Source organism: Nannospalax galili, unplaced genomic scaffold (genome assembly GCF_000622305.1).
Source record: "Nannospalax galili isolate Female #2095 unplaced genomic scaffold, S.galili_v1.0 scaffold14, whole genome shotgun sequence".
In the NCBI taxonomy this organism is placed as follows: domain Eukaryota; kingdom Metazoa; phylum Chordata; class Mammalia; order Rodentia; family Spalacidae; genus Nannospalax; species Nannospalax galili.
This window is the reverse complement of record NW_008336953.1, coordinates 4,535,920-4,552,667: the sequence shown is the minus strand read 5'-3', so window position 1 is coordinate 4,552,667 and position 16,748 is coordinate 4,535,920. Positions and strand designations below refer to the sequence as shown.

The 16,748-nt window shown below is 38.5% G+C and overlaps 1 protein-coding gene across 2 annotated transcripts in view; it reads right to left on the bottom strand.

Moving 5' to 3' along the window:
• The window catches only part of Gpr158 (G protein-coupled receptor 158), a 444,454-nt gene that overhangs the window by 134,527 nt on the left and 293,179 nt on the right, over window positions 1-16,748 (bottom strand). Inside the window, exon 5 of one of the 2 annotated variants that reach the window (XM_008831743.2) lies at window positions 4,282-4,350. The exons of the other annotated variant lie outside the window; for it this stretch is intronic. Within the exon in view, the coding sequence (XP_008829965.1) occupies window positions 4,282-4,350 (69 nt within the window). The remainder of the gene's footprint in view (window positions 1-4,281; window positions 4,351-16,748) is intronic. 2 annotated transcript variants of the gene reach the window in all.

Sequence of the window (16,748 nt, the reverse complement as noted above, 5' to 3'; positions counted from 1 at the left end):
ATTTTGTAAGAGATGCAGCCTAGCTCAGAAAATTGTTATTGAATAGGTTAATGCTATTGTAATGAAATGCTTCTTTTAATTAAAAAAATAAATAAACTTAAAAAATAAAATAAAAAATAAAAATAACAAATAAAATATAGAAAGATTTGCAATATAGCTGATTATGACCTTGAACGACTGCCTCCACTCCTGTGTTGGGACTGCAGATGTATGCCACCATACCTGGCTCAGTTGTTTTCAGTGAACTTGCTTTATAAAATGATTAAAACCATTAAAATAATTTTAAAGGTAAAAAAAAAAAACTAAACTAAAAACCCACTAATCAAAACTAATCCAAATTTTAGTTTTAGGTTTGAGGGTTATCATAGTAGAAATGATCTGTTAGGGTCTATGCCACTGAAATCAACCTGATATTAGGCTGAAATGTATAATTGCCAATTTTTTTTGTTTGTAAAATAGTAAAATAGCATCAGAAACTTCATGTGATTCAACCCCATGGTGGAGCTTAAAAAGAATTTTGCATGGAATCTCAGGCCAAAACTTCAACTATTAGAGTTTAACTCCCGTTTCATTCTTTGTACCCATTTCCCTGAGATGAAATGGGACAGGGTAACTGACTGGCCAAGGAGTGTAACTCAGCCTTCTTGGTTTCCTGCTTGATGCTCTTAGACCATCTTATTCTCACCATGATGAAGAGGGAGGTTGACCAGGAGTTGAGAGACTGAGTTCGGTTCTTGGCTTTGCCATTAAGTATCTGGAAAGTTGTATGCATGGTGATTTCTCTCAGTTGCTTCTCTTTCATGTGCAAAATAATGAGCCTGGACAAATGCTCCCTGGTGCCTGATTTCTGCCTCTTCTAGAGCATATATTTTATCATTCTTTTCTATAAGGCTGAGGAGTCTGAAAATCTGTATCATAGTAACATATGTATCAGTAATGAGCACATTGCCAATCCATCAAATAACACAGAGGGAGAAACCACTTAATAACCGAAATGGATGCTTTAGTCATGGCAAAACAAACTTCTAGATCTTATATTACCATTAATACATTTTATGAATTCAAAAAGCTTTTCTGTGTAATTTAACAAGAAATACCCTGAGGACCTAAGTTGGTTTTTTCTGCAAGTCTCTTTTTATTTCTTTAATAAATTCTGTGATCACAGATGCTAATCATTTTTTCATAATGCATGGACTTCATATCATAAGACTCTTTTTAGAATCTGTAAGAAAATGCTTCCAAAGCTTCAGTTTGTGCTAGCAATTATAGCAGTGCTGAAGCTTGTAGGACTTTGGTCCGTCCTGGGCTGCAATGATGAGATGCTCTAATTTGGACTTCCCAATGCAAGCATTGTTATGAAATCGTCTGTAGTCTGAAATTGCCAAGAAAAGGCAAAAATAACCTTAATTCCTGCAAATCTGAAGAACAATGTGCAGCACCGAAAGAATAAAAATTTCATTGCATAACGCAGAACAGCGAACATCGCAGTCTCCTTCCATGGAAACACTCAGCTTTAAATAATTCCATTTTATTCAAATATACTTTTTTTATATATAAAACTGTAATTCCAAGCAAAATTTCATGAGAAATTCTGGTACATTTCACACTAGGATCTCAGAAGGTAGTCAAGATATTTAAAAACAGGAGAAGCATTGGTCACATTTATACTATTAGACCTTTTTATAGTTATTTTTATTTTATGTGTATGAGTATATTGCCTGCATGTATGTGAGTGCACCCATGTCATGCAATGCCAAGGAGGTCAGAAGAAGGCATCAGATTCCCCTGGAACTGGAGTTAAGGATGGTTCTTAGCCACCATGTGGATGCTGGGAATCGAACCCGGGTCCTCTGCAAGAGCAGTCAGTGCTCTTAACTGCTGAGCCATCTCCCCTGCCCCTATACCTTGTGACTATACAGGCTGAGTATCCCCAATCCAAAATTCCAAAATCTGAAATTCACTGAAACTTGGTTTCAGAATTTAGAGCACTGAAGATTTTTAATTTTCAGATTTGGGATGCTCAACTGGTAAAGCCTATGAAACTATTTCAAAATATTATAAAATCTGAAACACTTCTAGTTTCAAGTATTTCTGGTAAGAGGTATTCAATTTGAATTTCATTTGTATGATTATTTTAACATTTAATTCAGTACTAGTCTTCCTTATAGAAAATCTCTAGTAAAAACGTTTTAACTTCTTTTCTGCAAATTCTGAGATCTCCAGGCCACTCTGCACCAGTGACCAGATCAGTCTTGTGCAGAATATGTCTTTCTGGTGATTAACCCAGAAGGCCACAACTGGCCAAAGAAAAGAGAATAAGAGATGACTCAGCTTTCTGCCCTCACCACCACCTACCACCAGGCCTCTCTGACCATTATGGGCTCATACCCCTTTGGCACCATAGGTCAAATAAATACTTCTTTCAAAAGTTCTCTTAGTCATGGTGTCTTATCACTACAACAGAAAAGCAACTAATACAAGAACCAAGCTTCCTTCCAGTAGCTCTTTCGTGATGCCTTTAATCCGCTTGTGAGAACACAGCACTCAGGACCTGAGCATCTTCCAAAGGGCTCCTCCCACTCCCCAACACAGTTGCATTAGAGGTGCTGCCAACATATAAATCCATGGGACACACTGAGACCAGAATGCTAATTATATCTAGATACATTTGTATTTTAAAGAAAATAGAAAATGTAATCCAAGACCTAAAAGGGTGGAGAATGCCTGATCTAAACACTGGTGAGGGAAGACTATTAGAAAAGGAAGTAATAGAGGGACATGGTCTGAGTCACGCTTGGCTTTGCAAGCTGTTGTGAGCATTTTGCTTTTCCTGGGGAACATTTTACAACATCTGAAAAGAGTAACAATGGGAAGTCTCGATAGTGTTAAAACGGGCTCACATTTTGAAAGGCAATGGATTGTAAGGGCAGCCAAGAAGAGAGGCCTCTGTGGGAGACTGTCATAACCATCCAGGAATGGCTAATCCTGCCTAAGACCAGGGCAGTAGCAGTAAGCCAAGCAGGACTAGTTGGGTTCTTGCTATATTGTGAAAGGTTGGCTGGTTGACATGAGAGAACAGGTGTCAAGAGTTGTTTGTAGGTTTTGGTCTGGGTAACTAGAAGGACCAAGCAACCATGAGGGGAGATAGAGACTGAACTGTAGGGCAAGATCAGTATCTCAGCTAATGGCACTCTAGGGGGTTTCCTTAGGATCCCAACAGAGGTGTCAAGGAAGCAAATGAATATGAGTTTGGAGTTCAGAGGAAAAATCTTGTCTGGAGGTATAAATGCAATAGTTAATAGCTTATTAGCAGCAGTATTTAAAACAGTGATGTGAGATTATATAGTCAATGAGTGTGTACATTAAGAAAAGCTCTGAGCATGGGTCCCAATGTACTTGGGTATTAAGGTGGGAGAGATGTAGAGTAGAGAAGGCTGAGATGGTGCACTGAGAGAAGCAGGAGGAAAGGAACGTGATGTCCAGGCAGCCCTGTTACCGCCTCTAATGCCTCCTCATCCTTCAGATCACAGAACCTCCACTGATGCCTAGACTTGGTTACATGTCCTTCCCAAGAGCCTCCATGGCCTGCTGCTCCCACAAGCCTAAGCCTTTGTCCATAGCCTGCCGCTCCCACAAGCCTAAGTCTTTGTCACACTGTGCCACGAGAGTTTGTACTGACTCATTTCTTCCTGTAAATTGCAAGCTTCTTCAGAGAAGAAATCAAGTTCAACTTGCTCATAGAGTATTCCCAGAAATTACCATCATGTTCATCCCAAAAATAGATTTAGAACACACGTTGTTTGAATTGAATCAGTCAAATGGTACTTACTGTTACGGACAAAGTACTAGTGTGACAAAATGAGTCTATTCTGATGATGTAAGTCCAGTATCAGACATACACATTTACTTCATTTTATTTGCCTTTATGCTTATTTTTTTCATAGGGAATTTTCCAGCATTAACTTGGTATGCTTTGTGATTTTATAAAGGATAGGGAAGAGGGAAATTAATACTTACTTTCACTTATAGTATGTATACTAAATATGACCTCCAGATGCTGTCTTACCTAAATATTTGATCTTCCTCACAAAGTTGAGAAGAAAAAGGTAATTTATTAGAAAAAAAAGCAATATTTAGAAATGATGCATAAATGCCTGAGATCAATCAAATAATAAGAGTCAGATTTAAACATTTGTCAAAACCTTGTTAATATACTATGTATATATACAACACTGCAATAAAAATAAATGACTATTTAAACCATATGATGATGTTGCTTACCGGAAAGTATAGGAGCAGAGACCCAAAGAGGATTGTTTCCAACAGGATGAGGCCGGAAGCCCTGATGCTCTAAAAGACAAATTGAGAATGTCACCGTTAACCTACATTTCCAGGCATGGAGGATTTATGCTATTGTGAAATGTTTCAGCCACTAGAACAGCATTCTTGGGAGTATAGGGGAAAATTAAATAAATAAATGAAATCTGACTAGAGTTCAGGTGGGTAAACATCTGACACAGGCAGGAAGTCTGACTTTAACGTGATGATGGACCTCACAATGTCATCCGTGACATCATAGCAGTTTATTCTCTGAAACTTGAATTACTGGGTAGTGTGCACAAGCAAGCACACGACCCTGAAGAGCACCACAGTCCACGAAATTGCAGCAGACACAGATCTTTTCTCCAGATCTGAGCTCAGAACCAAGAGGGCCAGTGGGACATCAGCCCTAAACCGTTCCACAGAGTCCTACACAGTCACTGTGGTGGATTGAACAAGGTCTTAGTGGTATGAGGTCTTGGAGTCTGTCGATGATGTAATATAACCCCTAAACTCAGAATTTCACTATGTAAACAATATGAATCACGTTCAATAATAGCTCACCATAAATGTTACTTTACATTCAAAATTCAAAAGACTAAGTTGGGTTTCAAGTAAATTTCCTGAATAGTTTTCTAAACATGAATATTTCTAATGATCTTAAGATATTTTGTTAAGATGTAAAAGAGCATGTTCCTATAACAAAATGGCTAGAGGCAAGAAATAAAAGACTAAAATCAGTCTTACCTTCTAACAATAAATATGGCTCCAATGAGTTAAAGTAATAATATAGGATGTCGATATTAACTAACAATACAAAGAAAAAGCTCTGGTCACTGTGGGGTCTCTGAGTTTTCATTAAATGCAACATAAAGTGTATATGAATTGCCAGGATACAAATGTCTCACTTAATGGGAAAATCATTTGCAGGAATAACAATTAATTTGGCAATGACAAAAAACATGCTGGGAATCCAAATCATAAGAGTACACCACAATTTTTAAAAAGGATCTGACACAACATGGCACTTGCACATATGAACTCACAGCAGTGTGACAGCACATGCAAGACCTGCACAAGCCCAGACAACATCGCAACATAGAGTGGGAAGGTGGGCACACAGCCTTTCCCCTAGCTGAGGAGCTACTGACGACTGATAACTGCTGGGAAATGGAAAGTCCATTTTCTTTGAGAGTGTGACCTCTGGGAAACTGACCACCCTCCAGGAGAAGGACCCACATCTAAGAGTATTTGGAGAACACAAATTGGACTTGAAGTTCTTCAAAAGAAAAAGAAGATACAAAACTGGGGAAAGAAGATAGAGAAGTGGAGGTGAATCTGAGAGGAGATGGGGAAGGGGATGAACATGGTCAAATACACTGTATGAAATTCTCAAAGAATTAATGAAAATATTATTTTTAAAAAGAAAATGATCTGATAGCTAAATAACCAGAAAAAAAGGAAATTTTAATTCTTCTCCCAGAATCCTACAAGGTGTTAAATGCTTTATGTAATCTTTCTAAAGAACTCAGGGATTTTATTGCTCCAAGAGTTTGACAATAAGAAATAGTTTACTTGTGAACAGCATTGATTATTTGAGTGGTTTCTTTCTTCTTTTTCTTTTCCTGTACTACTGGGGACTGAATCCAAGGCTTACCCATGATGGCAAAATATTCTACCCCACATTGTGTCTTCATCCTCTAACTGGCTTCTTGATATCGATCTTTATTTTACCTAACAGATGTGTCAGAGAAAAGGAAATATCTATCAGTAGTGTGTGCATTTTGGTTGATGAAACTTCTAAAATGGCAAATTACATTTGCAAAGCATACCTACTTAAGAATTCTTCATGGCTCAGTTTCTAGACATTCATGACACTAAGGCCAAGAATCCAAAGAGCACACAAAACTGCTTAGAACTATCTATGCAATGCGGACTGACAGACACTCAAAGGATCTGGAGGGTCTATAGGAAAACAGACTTTGTAGTTAATTCCGCCTCATTGTGAATTCTGAAACAGTCTCTTCAGTTGAACAACAGTGGACCTCAGTGGACTAGCCCAAAGAATAACTATCCCAATCTCTTATTAAACCCAGTAAGTTATCAAACATGAAGTATACAAAATGGCTAGCATTAGGCCTGGTGCATAACTGTGTGTCTGCTTCTCAAAGCAGAAAGCAGCACCAGGCTGATGAATTCAAACACTCTAGGTGGCAACAAAAATCTGTTTTATGCCTAGGATCCAAAATTACTCTAGACAGAGGGATGTCTCAGCAGTTAAGAGCACCTGGTGCCCTTTCAGGGGATCTGAGTTCCGTTCCTAGCACCCATATCAGCTATCTCACAGCTGCCTGTTACTCCAGTTGCAAGGGATCGGTCACTCTCTTCTGGACTTTGCAGGCACCTGCACCTATACGTACACACATGCACACGTGTGCACGTACACACACACACACACACACACACACACACACACATTGAAAAATAATAAATAAATTTTACAGTGAAATTCAAAACGACCCCAGAGGACCAAGGACCTTGAAGCAGAAGACCAAGCAATTCTGTTTGGTGTGCGATGGCACTGTGGTGCGGTGCCATCGTCCCTCCTGTGATATCCTCTGGTAGCTTTAAGGTAATGGGATATGTCTGTGTCTCAGCGATTCCTACCAAGTACCAGTAGCAGCAGTAGTGTGTGTTTACACCTAGGCACAGAACAACCTGCCTCCTTTCATTGAAAATGTGAAAGCTTTGTACCTCCTTATCCTCAACTCTGGCTGAACAGAGGAGCCCATGATTTTATCTTCTAAACAGAACTTGGGGAAGTGGCTGCATCTTCAAATGTGAGGATATTCTAAATGTGTGCCTCTTCCTTTCAAAACAATCTTTAGCAGCGCAAGCTTCATGCTGAGAATGAGCCGAGCACAGTAAATGGCATGTTGGAGTAAAGAGGAGTCCCCATGTGTAGCCCAGAAACCACTTATTCCTCCGAAAAGCATGAGCTACTGGGCGAGTGCAGGGCACCCTGGGAAAAAGGGTGGAGCCTAGCCTGGCAGAGTTAGCGTGGTGGCGAGATTGCAATGGGGAAAAAGAAAGTGTGCAGCCACCCGGCTAATGGCGGAGGCATCCTGCAGGCATGGATGCGAGAAAAGGGCATTTACAGACCTGGGAGCATGGGTGAAAGCTCATGGAGACTGTGAGCTGGGCAAGAAAGCAATTGGAATGGCGTCTTGTCACTGCGTTTCTTTGTAAGTCCTCCCTCCCTATCATATAAACCATGGCGAAACCCAAGATAAAAATGTGTTATATCAGTTTCTCCACCCACATCAGGCACAGGAGACTCTGAGAGAGTGAGGGCAGGTCAAAAGAAAGCAGGAAGGAGAAAATTTACTGGTATCCTAAAATATTCACCCACTGCCTTACTAGTACTAGAAAATCTGTTAAATAGATGAATGCTTTTGTTTTATACTTGGTGCCAAAGGTTTTTGTTTTGTTTTGTTTTGTTTGTTTGTTGGTCTTTTTGAGACAGGTTCTGCCTGTAGCCCCAGCTGGCCTGGAACTCACTATGTAGACCAGACTGGCCTTGAACTCACAGAGATCCTCCTGCCTCTGGGACTGAAGGCGTGTGCCACCATCCCTGGTGGTGTCAGAGATTTATATACAGTTATTGCAATCCACTGACGTAAGCGTAAAGTAAGGAAGAAGCAATGAAAGGCTTAGTGACAGGAGGGACTGGGAAATGAGGATCAATGAGGGAAATAATGAACAAATTACACAGGCCAAGAAAAAAAAATTCATCTTCATAGTTTTTTCCTGAGATGGAAATAAAGGTGTGGAACTATTTTTTACTAGAGTTTTTATATGTGAAATCCTGGGGAAAGAAAACTGTCTTGAAAGATAACAATACTAGTTATATAAAACACATAGGCACAATATTATGTATCTATATAACAAAGGTCCCGACTCGCAGGTGTGCATAACCTGTGGCCTTCAGGATGTGTGCATCCAGAATAGCTGTGAATGCAGCCCAGCACATTGTAGTTGACAATGCCATGTCTCAGTATTAAAAGGCTGGGCACCCCTCGTCCAAAGGGTCCATCCCAACCTGATAGTGATGGTTTCTTCTGAAGGATATAATATATTAGGTCATAAGTGAACTAACCCAGAAATATTTTACTTCTGTGAAGGATATGTAGTCAGATATTGCTGCATAGTATGCTTTTTAGTAATTAAATAGTTGAAGAATAACTAAAATGTTTAACTCAATCCTTATAAAATTCTACTATTATGATTTATACATTCCTTCCCCACTTCCAAAACCTACACAGCTAACATAGGAAGATTCACATGACAAATATGAGACCCGTAGATCACAGAAAATGCTAATGATATTATACTAATTTTATCAAATTATGTCAAAGCCAACCTCTAGCTCCCATCATTCTGGGATGCAAAGGTCAGAGGCACTAGACAGCTTACAGGTTCTCAGCTGCCACAGTGGATTTGTTGCATCCGGCCCCCTTAGGACGCTCAAGCCACTGGAAGCAATAAGAGAAGAATGCTGGAGGCTAGATTTTTAAAACAATAATTAAAATGATATGTTGTTGCTTCCCCAACTCCATGGGGAGTAGCTCTATTTTAGTTGGATGTTTTAAAATTTTTTAACTTCTAGGGAAATTGACATATTTCTTGCTAAACAACGCAGATGTTTTTTCTTTTAGTTTGTGTGCGTTTCACATAATATATCTTAATCAAATTAAGACTTCCACCCCTCTCCTCACCCCCCCATAGCCCCTCCACCAGATTTCAGGTATTCTGTCGTATATGTTAAGTCCTCCTCAGTCAAGCATCTCCATCCACATGTCAATGTAGCTAATTTTGACCACTGCCAATTTTTTTTAAATCTTGCAGTGTTTAAACCTTTATATTACAAGAGATTCCCGAGCATGAAGGCATTTTCACATAGACCAACATCAGAACACATGATGAAAGCATTTGAGAGGAAAGAATTGCCATGGGATCGGGGTTGGGGGTCACTGCAACCCCATAAATCTCCACCATTTACACAGAGAAAGTTACCTGGCAGGAGAGCAGATTCATGGTGTTGACTTCTTTTAACTCTTTTGTTTCTATAGAGAAATTCATAGATAGACATCCTTTTGAAACTTGACAAGTACTTGACATAATTATACAATATAGGTTGGAAACAAGTTGTGAAAAATGTTTCTTAGAAAAGAGATGCTTAACACTGACAGTTGGGGATATTATTCAGTGATTTCAACAGTTAGATAAATGGGTGAGCAAAGATGGGATCCATTTTGAAAGACTCCATGAAGTTCATTTATGATCAGACTATCTGTAATAAAATATTCAACTCAGGGACCATTTCAGAAGAGGGGGTGGGAAGACTGTAAGAGTCAGGGAGGAGGTGCATGACCATATGGAAATAGTCCTACAAGCTCCTAAGACCCTACTCATATGATTCTATGGCAATGGTGTCAGCATACACAAGTCTCTTGCAAACTCAAGCAGACAAAACCCCAGCACAGAACTGTGGAAATGGACAACAAGCCCCAATCTTAGTCGAAGAATTAATGGCAGCTGATTACTGCTGGGTGAGAAAGAGCTGATCTTCTTAAAGGGAAGGACTCTAGATAGGTTGACTAGACCCCAGTGCATGAACTTGCACTAAGGGACATCTGGGGACATTAACTTGACACAATACGCCTTAATACAAATAACAGAATGTATGAATTCCAGTGGGGTAGGGGGCTATGGGAGGGTGCCAGTGGGGAAGGGGGGGTATAAAGATGATTAAGATTGATTACACAAAAAATCAATAAAAACACAAAAAAGAAAAAAAAAGGAATAGTAAAAATCCAGATTTAGTGAAATTTGTCAAGGAAAAATTGCCCCAAATGTGGGAAGCTAAAATCAATTTCAGATTTTCAGAAGAATTTTCAGCAACCAAAAGGCATAAAAACAGAGAATTACAGCCAGGACAGAGACCCCGAAATTGAAATAGAAGTAGTTCAAAGTGTTGTGAGTGTGGCAATCTCCAATGATATGCAGCTGGATCAAACATCAATTGGTGGTTTGTTAGCAGTGCAACTCTATGCTGGGCCAGTTGCTTAACTTTCTGAAACTAGGTTTCTCCACCCATAACATGGGTGTACTAATGCCCAGCACAGAGCACTTTTGCAAAAATGAGCAATAATGCTGCAGAGCATGGACCAGGTGCTTAGTCAGTGGAAATTCCTCATGAATATTTCATATGCGCCCAAATGTGATATCCACACAGCACAGAGGCTCACAGGCAGGAGACTCCAGGAAATGCCTGTGCTCCAAAGCTGCAGATTCCCAACTCAGTGTTGTTTCCTCTGGGCATTCAAGCTGCCCCACAGTAATTTTTCTTTCCCTAAATAAAAGGAGCAAGGCAATATGGCATAAAACAACAAAAATAACACTGCTAAACTACTTAAAGATGAACTAAGGGAAAGGATGTATTCAAGTGCTATAAAAATTTTACTGATCATTTAAAAATTCCAGACAGTTTTAAGTAAAACAGTAAAGGAAACTGCCATATTGCTTAAAGTGTGTACTAATTTCTAATGTCATTTAAAAGTTAATTTTCAAATGACATAACATAGTTTAATATAACCTTACTTTTAGAAAGATAAGTAATCCGAAAATAAAATATAGAGTGATATACGCGTAGTTTTATATTCTTTAAAATAGTGTATACACTAGACAAAAAGTGAAGAACAAAGGGCTGGAGAGATGGCTCAGTGGTTAAGAGCACAGACTCTTCTTGCAGAGGACCCAGGTTTGATTCCCAGCAGCCACATGGCAGCTAACAACTGTCTGTAACTCCAGTTCCAACACCTTCTTCTGTCTTCCTTGGGGTTTTCACAACGGGCGCACTTAAGCACATTCAGGCAATAAACACATACACATAAAATAAAAATAATAAATAAAAAAATTTTTAAAGCAAAAGACAAGCAGTAATTTTCACTCCCATGAGAAATTAAAAATATGGGTTATTCATTATTAATTATGATGCATCATCTATTCCTGGACGGACAGAAACATTTTGTAGTAATTACTCTTTTGTAGAATTAACTATTGAGATGTTTTCCAAATCTCTTTGCTTTGTTTCCAAATGACTTGAACTTTTTTTAAAAGCTTTTACAATTTTATTAGGATTTTAAAGAAAAAGAAATCCTCAGGGCCGGCGAGCTGGTCATCTTGGCAGCTGCCTTGAGAAGCTGAATGATGAAAAGAAAGACATGAGGCCATGGAGGTTTAGAGCCTGTGTGGGAGGTCAGACACCTGGGAGAAGGAAGCTTTAGAGAAAGTAAAGAAACACAAGATGCTAGGGGCAGCCCAAAGCCTTAAAGAAAGCATATTCAGTAAGAAAGGCATGAAGAAGAAAAGGGAAACTATGCTTCCCTGTGGGCAACTCACAGACTACATGGCTGTAGCTAGGAAGTTCTGCCCCTGCAGGCAGAATTACAGGCAGGAAAAAGTCACTGTCTTATTAAAACACTAGGTGTTCCACCCATCTATTTAGCATAACCCGCCTTCCTAGGGGTGGTCCTAGGACCACATGATTGACCAGCTAAATTTACACAAAATGGAGGAGCTTGGGGTATTACCCCCACTGGCTCTGAGACGTAAGTCAAATCCTTGACTTGTTTTGAGGCTTATATTGGGTCCTCAGCACCATAATTTTCATGGCATTTGGACACCTCTTCATCTATCCAGTTAGACAGTTTAGGAGACATGGGCCTACCATAAAGGCTAGGACGAGTATTACTAGAGGCCTGGTAAAACTCAGTCAAACCTCACCTAAGGCCACGTATGAGCCATCTTCCTTTAGGGACAGTAAGTCCAGCCCCCTTCTGTTTTGCAGCGAGTTAACCTGTCTCTCCAACTGCCCGATGGAATCCAGTAGACATCCAATTATCTCCCAGCCTCATCTGATGTTGCTGAGACATGAAAGAACTCAGATGCAGGAGAGTAAATGTTCTGACTTATCTTTAGGTCACTTCACCCACATGCTCCTAGCCAAAGCAACTCCTCACCAAAATAGCCCTTCTTGCCCATCTTCAGATCACTGTCCTTCTTCCCTGCTAGGATGCTGCTGGAATGCAGCCTTAGCTGGGAAGGACCACATCCTATCTCCTTCTTGCTCCATGCCTTCACCACTGAAATATGTAGATTTAGTTATTTCTCTGTAATCTATTGGAAATTCTCAATTTCTTTTTTTCTTTGTTCATGTTGCTAAATAGAGTAACCTCTGACATCATGGAGATAAACTCTACAAATGCCAAGACAGCATATGGAAGTGAATGGTAAAGAGCAAACTGTCACGTGAGGACATCTTGCCTTGTCACACGAGGGAGCACCAAGATGACGGGAAATGAATGAAACACATTACATCATTTGCTCAGCTTATTACTTTTCATTAAAAGCAACTTAGAGTCAGTGAGAAGTGCTTGCCACCAAACCTGACGACCTGAGTTCAATCCCCAGGATCCACATGATCAAAGGAGAGACCTTTAGACATGACCTTTAGGTCATGGCCTGCGTGCAGCCACATACATATACACATAAATAAATTTCAAAAATAAAGCCAACTGATATTAATTTATATATTTTCCAAATGAGAAGTAGATCATTGAAATGACAAATTCCTAATTTTGAAAAAAATTTCAAGTGAAATGAATATAATTAAAATACAAAATATTAAGTTCAAAAAATTTGACATTGAGATAAGATGCTGATTGCTTTTCAAAATTATTTTTTGCTACATTGAGATGAACTCAAATATTTTTAGCTTGACATTTATCTTTTTATAAAAACTAAATGTATCTTATGTTAGAAAATTTAAGAGATTTCAAAAATTATTGCTCATTTTCACTAAATCATTAAGTGGCAAAAAACCCAAAAAAAATTTCAGTAATTAAACATTCACTTGCCCATTTCTGCTTACTCTCTGAAGTGTTTTTGTTTTTAAATTTGGTGTGTTCAGAATTGCAGTGTAGAAGGCTCTCTGGGAGGTGCTAATGTTCACCCAGGCAACACTGCTCATTGCTGCTGGCTGGACATCAGCATCTACTCAGTCTTGCTTGGTGGAGGGTAAAAGGCAGACTAGGAGTAGTGCTTCTTAGAACACTTAAGCTTTTCTTCATCTGTCTTCATCATGTTCAAAGGTGTATGGAATGGTGGGAAAACATGTAGAACAGAGAAGTATTTCATCATTCAAGGGCTTGAGATTTTAGGTTATTATGTTCCTTATTTTGTTTTTTATTTTTTTGTTTTTGTTTCTTTGTCTTTTTGAGACAGGGTCTCCTTATAGCCCCAGCTATCCTGGAACTCACTATGTAGACCAGGCTGGCCTCAAACTCACAAAGATCCAACTGCCTCTGCCTCCCAAGTGCTGGGATTAAAGGTGTGTGCATGTAATGACTTTTTATTCTGACAAGACATTTACAAATAAACACAGAAATATGATGAACATTTCAATAGAAAACTAAGAAACTATTTAATGAGGTGAAATAGAAGAATAAAGTAATTGAGAAACTTAGGAACAATAACAACAATTTCATACAAGTATGCTACAAAAGATAGTTTTTAATGTGTCATTCTTAAGTTTATTTGTCAGAAGACAAAAAAGAAAGGTACTATGCAATGTTTATTAGTTAATGAATTAGCTATGTCCTACTTATATTTTCCTTGTCAATTCAGACCACAAGTTTCACTAAATTCTTCTGTTTCAATCTTTATGCTTATCAGCAAATTATCGTTGTAATTAAATAGCTGTTTTGCTATTTTAAGATTTTATGTCTTGTAGCATGAATATATCTCAGGAAAGATTTTCAAATAATTAATTCATAAGTTTCATGTAGATAATAAGTGCTAACCCTGCATACAGAATTCAAAAAGGTCATACTAACTAATGGGTGTTTTAATTGGTTTCTTCTCAGTGATGGATAATTTGCTGTAAAATATATTTTATGCATTAGGATCAGACTATCAACTCAAAAGATCCAAGTGAAATAACTGTGTACAGAAATTTGATGACAGTGAGATCTGACAAAAGAGAATTGTTAAATGAAACCAAAGATTACCAAAAAAAATGTTTTACAATGTAATTGGTTTTTTAAAAAAAAGCTATTGTGTTTAACTTCAAAAAGTTAAATTAATTTTCTAGAAATCAGACTTTTTCTAAAGCCTTCTAAATTAGTTATTCAAAATACATATCTTCTGCCCTAAGTGCTTCTGAATCTCTAGATTCTACATTTTTAGTTATCTACCTATAAACATCTTTTATTGAAAAAACAAAAAATGAAATTTTGCAGCCATATTTCTGTTCAGGCATTCCCTCCCGATTAAAGACAATCAATTACCAATATTGTATCAAGCTATATCTGAAATGAACACTTAAAGACTACATGAGAAAGAAACAAATTCTATGAAATAAAACCATTCATATCTTTAATTTTGGTATTTTTTTTCAGAACTCCCCAAATTTTGTTGGCCAACTCCTTCACTATATAACTGAATGATCAACTAGACAAATGTTTACCCTGAAAAGTCACAAGCATGCTAATTCACAATCAGGGGGAGAAGAAATTCACATTTAAAAAAATATTTTATTTATTATTTTTATTTTATGTGTATGAATGTATTGCCTGCATGTGTGTAAGTACACCCATGTCATGCGATGCCCCCCCAAAGCCAGACAAAGGTGTCAGATACCCTGAAATTGGAGTTATGAACAGTTGTTGGCCACTATGTAGGTTCTGGAAATTGAACCCGGGTTCTCTGCAAGAGCAGTCAGTGCTCTTAACTGCTGAGCCATCCCTTTAGCCCCCTATTTCTGCATTTTTATACCTGATTCTTCTATGATACAGAAAATAAAGAGTCAAAGTGTAAAGATGAAGAGGAGAAGGGAGGAAGAGAAGTGGAAGCTACCTGTTAATATCTGGTTTAACATAATGTCACTTCTTGACTTAACAGAGATAAAAAGGGGTGAAGCAGATGGAATGGGTGGAGACAGAGCTCCACCCAGCAGAAGCAAGATTACTGCCTCTCTCACAAATGCTTCTCAAGGTGTTCCTGTGTTATCCTTCCTCATCTCTGCCACAGCGGACAAGCAATACCTTCAAGTCACCTTTAATGTCACTCCATCAAGGTCTGTCCTTTTCAAGAACATTTACATCGAGTAATTCCTTTATTCCTTCTAATCCCAGACTGTCGATTTCTCCCATGTCTTAATCTTATCTGTCTCTTTTAAAGTAAAAGGATAAAACAAACTATATCCTCCAACTAAAGGGTGATAGCAATTGGTAATAAATTAATAGCTGCTCTTTCAGGTAAATTTGGAAAACCAAAGAGCCGATACTTAAAGCACAAAGGTAAAGATCTTTTTCTTTTACTTTTCTTCCCTTTTTCCCCATTTGGTTTGGTTCTGAGATAGTCTCACTATATAGCCTACGCTGGCTTCAGACTCACTATCATCCTAACTTGATGCCATAATTGCAGGTGTGCATGCACCTAGCCTAAAGTTCTTTAAGCTTTAGAGAGTGAGGTTAATAGACTGCCCCTTTTTTTCCAAAATATTTACTCTAAGACTATTCCTACATGGAAGCTAACCAAGGTTTCTAAAGTTAATCAGAAACTAGGGTATCATCTTCTCTATATTTGTGTTGAAGATATTTTTTTTCTTGAGATGGGAATTTAATACATATCTCAGACTGTCCATGAACTTGTAGCCCTCCTGCCTTAGACTCCCACATAGTGGTACTGCAAGTGTACACCACCATGATTTATTTCTACATAATTGTTTATATTTTTATTTATTTATTTTTATTTTATGTGTATAAGTGTTTTGTCTGTAGGTATGTAAGTTCACCCACGTCATGCAATGCCCATGAAGGTGAGAAGAGAGCATCAGATCCACTAGAACTGGAGTTACAGAAGGTGGTTAGCCACCATGTGGGTGCTGGGAACCAAACCCAGGTCCCCTGCCAGAGCAGTCAGTGCTTTTATCCACTGAGCCATCTCTCCAGCTCTTACTGTGAATATTTAATCTTTCTGCACATGGTACTCTAAAACACTGAGCCTTCTCTCCAGTCCCAGATTCTACATAATTTTTAGGAAGCAAGCTTTCATACTTCAAAAAGCTATTTCACCCGCCCTCACCTCCCTTTGCTTCCCTGGGCTGCAAGGCCTCCGGCATCCTGATGCCAGCACCTTTCCTGGCTAAGAGATAGAAGCAACCTAAGTGTGCCTCAACTGACAACTGGATAATGAAAAAGTGGTTTATTTATACGATGGAGTTTTACTCGCAGTAAAGAAAGATGAAATCATGAAATTTGCAGGTGAATGGATGGAACTAGAAACTGTTATACTAAGTGAAG